This window comes from Cebus imitator, unplaced genomic scaffold (assembly GCF_001604975.1).
Source record: "Cebus imitator isolate Cc_AM_T3 unplaced genomic scaffold, Cebus_imitator-1.0 Scaffold70, whole genome shotgun sequence".
In the NCBI taxonomy this organism is placed as follows: domain Eukaryota; kingdom Metazoa; phylum Chordata; class Mammalia; order Primates; family Cebidae; genus Cebus; species Cebus imitator.
The window spans coordinates 5713180-5718473 of record NW_016107385.1 but is presented as its reverse complement, the minus strand read 5'-3'; the positions used below and the strand labels follow the sequence as shown (position 1 = coordinate 5718473).

General features: G+C 42.4%; 1 protein-coding gene across 2 annotated transcripts in view; it reads left to right on the top strand.

Annotated features, from left to right (window-relative positions):
• Positions 1-993: 993 nt before the first annotated feature.
• The window catches only part of ACTR10 (actin related protein 10), a 31250-nt gene continuing 26949 nt past the window's right edge, over positions 994-5294 (top strand). The window contains exons 1-2 of one of the 2 annotated variants that reach the window (XM_017531053.2): positions 994-1182; positions 3550-3622. In XM_017531053.2, the coding sequence (XP_017386542.1) occupies positions 1106-1182; positions 3550-3622 (150 nt within the window). In that variant the 5' untranslated portion in view covers positions 994-1105. Of the gene's footprint in view, positions 1183-1285; positions 1514-3549; positions 3623-5294 lie in introns of those variants that run through there. The other variant, XM_017531054.2, reaches the window with a different exon arrangement.

The following is a 5294-nucleotide window of genomic DNA, read 5'->3' as shown; positions in this document are numbered from 1 at the left end:
TAATAGGCAGGGGCCTTTGCTTCGATGTTCCTTCTGTTAAACCATCCTGACTGCTCCTCCATAAAGAGATTCAAGATTCATAGATGCTACTTTAGCTGCTTAATTCTGGAGTAAAGTAAAAACTTTCAGAATGACTACTAACTAAAGCATTGTCTGCACGTATTATTCTCTAAAACATCATTAGTACAGGCTTTGCAATTAGGAAGTCTGTGGGTCTGTTCCTGGCTCTGCCGTAGACACTGGGAATGTTAATCTCTCTGAGCGTCGGTCCCGACAGATAAGAAAACACTACTCTTGTTTTTTTGTTTTTGAGACGCAGTCTCGCTCTGTCACCACGCTGGAGTGCAGAGCCCTGATCTCGGCTAACTGCAACCTCCGCCTCCCCGGTTCAGGAGACTCTCCTGCCTCAGCCTCCCGAGTAGCTGGGATTATAGGCACGCGCCACCACGCCCAGCTAATTTCTGTATTTTTATCAGAGACGGGGTTTCACCATGTTGGCTAGATGGTCTCGATCTTCTGACCTGGTGATCCGCCTGCCTCGGCATCCCAAAGTGCTGGAATTACAGGCGTGAGCCACCGCGCCCGGCCTATTTTTGGTATTTCTTAAAAACGATGAAATGATAGGTAAAATGCCTAGCACAAAATAGGGGCTCAGCATGTTTTGCCCCCTCGAGAGCATGAATCTCAGCTTCGGGTTTCCGTCGCCTCAGCTGCCCCAGCGCAGCCAGGTCCTCAGGAACCTCTTCACAGCCGCTCTGGGGTGCCGCTTGGGGGCGTGGTGGGCAGGAAGGACCGGGAGGCCGGCTCCGCCTTCTCGGGGCGCCCGGCGCGCCTGATCGCAGCGGCCTCCGCACCCCCACACTCGGATTCACGGCCGCTAGCGCCTCTTTTCCGCTAGTTCTGGAGACGGGACCACCTGCACGGGTTTGGGTTCAACCAGGAATGAGGCACAGCCTGGGACAGCCCGGGCCTGGTGCGCCGCGGCCGCGCAAGGCCCCCGCCGTCGCCGCCGCCCGAGCGCCTGAGCCCCGGCCCCGCCCCCCAATCGCCGAAGCTCGTTGGCCGCGGAGTCTGCGACCCACTTTTCCCAGTCTTCATTACCACCATGCCGCTCTACGAGGGCCTGGGGAGCGGCGGGGAGAAAACGGCGGTCGTGATCGACCTGGGAGAGGCTTTTACCAAGTGAGTGGCCGTCACGCCGTCTGCGTTCGGCCCGGGGGGAGGGCGGGTGACCGAGCCCCAGGCACTGCCCGGGTCCTCATCGCGGACTCGCTGAGCAGCTCCGGGCCTCCCCCTTTCTTCAGCCAGCCCTTGTTTCTTCCCTGGGCGATGCGAATCTGAGGATCGGGGTCTGACTCCCAGAGAGGTCCAGGAAGCTTCAGTTGAATTGCCCTCGTCGCCGCCCCTTGGCATCACCCCACACCCTTTGGTATCATCTATGTAGGGGATGACAACAGTGACCTAGACCCCGTTTACTCTGGGCTCATCAGATGAGGAAGGCAGCCAACCAAATGTAAATACTCGATGACGAATTTCATCATAAAATATTTATTTAACGGAGCTTCTTTTGGTGCTGGAAATGCAAAGATAAGTTTAAGACCGGGCTATCGCTCCTCAAGAATTAGGGAGATTGGGCACATTATGAGGTGAAACTCTACAGGTAGACCCCCCTAAACTCTAAGGTTAGATTTAACATGTTTTTAAAAAGGCAACTTGTAAACACTAGAGAGGAGGTTCTCAACCTTTTGGATGGCATGGATCTCTTTAATGGCTGGACGAATACCACAAATGCATAAACCTTAATATATTTACACACAGTTTCCGGGGATTGGCAGACAATCATTGTGGTCCTGGGACCCCAGGTTAAGAGTCCTTGTGATGGTCTCAACAGAGAGGGAACTGACAGGCAGTTACATCATATATGTATTTCTGAGAAGGAAAACATTTGAAAAATCTTTTTGTATCTCTAGGCACTTCCTGACGTATAGGAGGTATTTAATAATTATTTATTGACTAAGTGGTTTTAAAAAACCTATTTAAAAATTGGACCTCAGGAGCTCCAGAATTGGATTAAACATAGTCCTTGGTTAATGACATTCTCACATTTTTCTATACAAGGTCCTCTCTTATTAATTTGTATTTTCTTATTTGTAAAATTATTTTGAAAGCATAATAAATAATTTGAGGCTTCTACTCAAAGATAATTATTTTGGCCGTACTTTGAAGAAATAAGCAAAAAGCTATTTTTGAAAAAGGGCAGGAGGATGATAAGATAAATATATGAAGTAAAAGAAAGGAATTGAAGCCTAATGGGTTGCATTCTGAGATGTTTGAGGAACACTGGTGCAGGTACACATGGCCATAGGAATAGTAGGAGATGGAGAGAATTATTTGGCAATGCGAGGAGAGCAGTGCCAAAAACTAGACAGGACAGGAAGATGGGATGTTTTACTAACATGAAACAAAAAATGGAAATAGCTAAATACTCAAGAAAAAAGTGTAGTTTTTAAAAATAATGAAATATGCAGTTTTAAAAATGATACTGTATTCCCAGCACTTTGGAAAGCTAAGGCGGGCCGATCACTTGAGCCCAGGAGTTCAAGACCAGCCTGGGCAACCTGGGGAAACCCTGCTCTACAAAAAAATGCAAAACTTAGCCAGCCATAGTGTCATGCCTGAAATCCTAGCATTTTGGGAGGCCAAGGTGGGAGGATTGCTTGAGCCTGGGAGGCAAAGGCTGCAGTGAGCTAAGGTTGTGCCACTGGACTCCAGCCTGGATAACAGAGTGAGACCATGTCTCCAAAAAAAAAAAAAGGACAAAGTATGATAGCAGTCCAACAGTCCAGTTGTGCTTGCACAGTGGCTCACACCTGAAATCCCTTTGGAAGGTCGAAGTAGGAGGATCACTGGAGCCCAGGAGCTTGAGACCAGCTCGGGCAACATAGTGAGACCCAGCTTGGCATGGCACTAGGCGCCTGTTGTCCTAGCTACTTGGTAGGCTGAAGTGGTAGGATCACTTGAGCTCGTCTGGTTGACACTGCTGTGAGCCGTGATTGCACTACTACACTTCAGCCTGGGTGACAGAGTGAGATCCTGCATTAAAAAAAAAAAACCCATAAAAATGATGGTAATGAAGATTATGTTAATATGGGTAGAAGCTTACTGTATGAGTTAATTATGTATGAAGTGTGATTATAACTGTCAAATATGTATGCATAATTTTAAGAAGTACACTGAAAGCAAACGGAAGCTAATAATATTAGAATGATGGAATTATGAGTGACACATTAATTATATGAATGAAGTCATGTAGTACAGATTCAGGGCTGTAGATAATGTAGTTGTTAATTCTGCTAAAATTAACAACTAAGAACAAAGTAAATGCTGCCCCTAAAATAATACATTGGCTTTTTTTCAGTATCACGAATTTGATATAGTTTTTATCTGTTAACACACAAGCATTAATAAATAACATTAACTTATGAGTTTTGTGGAGTGATTTTTTTAAAAGAATACTATAAGTTGTTTCAATTTTTCATTTATTTGCAGGTGTGGATTTGCTGGAGAAACGGGTCCAAGATGTATAATTCCTAGTGTGATAAAAAGAGCTGGGTTGCCTAAGGTATTTAAAAAAGAAAAAAAAATTAGCAAAATAAATACTGTACTGTAAAATATTTTTAAATATGACTTTGAATAAGATTGATTAAAACAATACTAAATATATAATTTATGGCTATATTTCCAAGGAAAAGTTTTTAAATCAACTTTATCAAGGTCTAATTTTGCACACCATAAGTTTTTCATGTTGTGCAACCACCACCACAATCCAGCTTTAGAATATTTTCATTACCCCAGTGAAATCCCTAATACCTATTTACAATTAATCCTCATTCCTATCCACAGCCCATTAGGGCGTACCTTCTGTTTCTATGCACTGGTCTTTTCTGACATTTTGTGTAAATGGAATCATAATATCAAGAGAAAAGTTTTAACATCAGTAAAATACTTTTATAAGTCTTACAGTATAACATAACCACTGAATAATTTTATTCTTACCTTCTTTATAATATATCAGATATTTAAAATTTTAAAAACAAACTTTAAAAAAATTTCTTGCCACAGCTCATTTGGCAGATTAGAAATTGCAACGAGTGGAAAGAAAAATTCTGCTTGCTATAAAATTCACTTGTTAAAAAATGAGATGTAGCTATTACCATAGTAAGATTATATATGCATTCCTGAAAATACCTTTGTTCTGCAAAATGGTACATTTTTTAAAAACGAAACAGGCTTATGGAAAAATAAGATTGGAGTAAACCATACAAAACCTATATAACTTTGTAATCAAGAGGACTAGCAAAAACAATAATTGATGCCTCAACAAAATTTGAATAGGATTGGCAGGCAGCTGAATGTGGCTGGAGGGTGTCTTAGGGAATATTAAAAATAAAATTGTCATGGTGGTGCACACCTGTAGTCCCCAGCTATGTGGGAGGCTGAGGTGGGAAAATCACTTGAGCCTGGGAGGTCGAAGCTGCAGTGAGCCAAGATTGCACCACTGCATTCCACCATGGGCGACAGAGTGAGACCCTGTCTCAAAAATAAACAAATAAAAATAATAAAGTCATGGATTGAAAGTGTTAGCCAGCGGTTTCTGAGTGCAGATGGTAGCAAGCTCTGAGCCAGGACTGTTATTAAGTAGTGACTAGGAGGAAATGCAACCCAGTAGAATCATGGAAAGATCCACTTTGAGGCACAAATTGCTGGTATAGGGGATTATTTACACTTTTCTTATGACGAGATCTGAAAGGATATCTACCTGTGTGATAACTGAGTTGATGACTTTAATTCTATTATAATTTTAGCTTGTCTTGCTTAATTTGAACTAATACAACTTTATACTGACATTATTTCCTTATTTAGCAATCACACATAACCATATTTGGTTTTATAAAAACACATGTTATAGGAGAATAGATGAGATCATCAGTTTATATTTGGCATTGACATACATCAGAAATCTTTTTAATTAGACTTGATTAAGGAATCATTTCATTGATTTTAAAATTTTCTGCAAATCCTTGGACAAGCCAGAAATATAGTAGATATTGATGATGTGGTATCTGAAAATATGATGAAAGCCTGTAATCTCAGCACTTTGGGAGGCTGAGGTGGCCAGATCAGTTGAGGCCAGGAGTTCAAGACTAGCCTGGCCAACAATGTGAAACCCCATCTCTACTAAAAATACAAAAATTAGCCAGGTGTAATGGTGGGCACCTGTAATCCCAGCTACT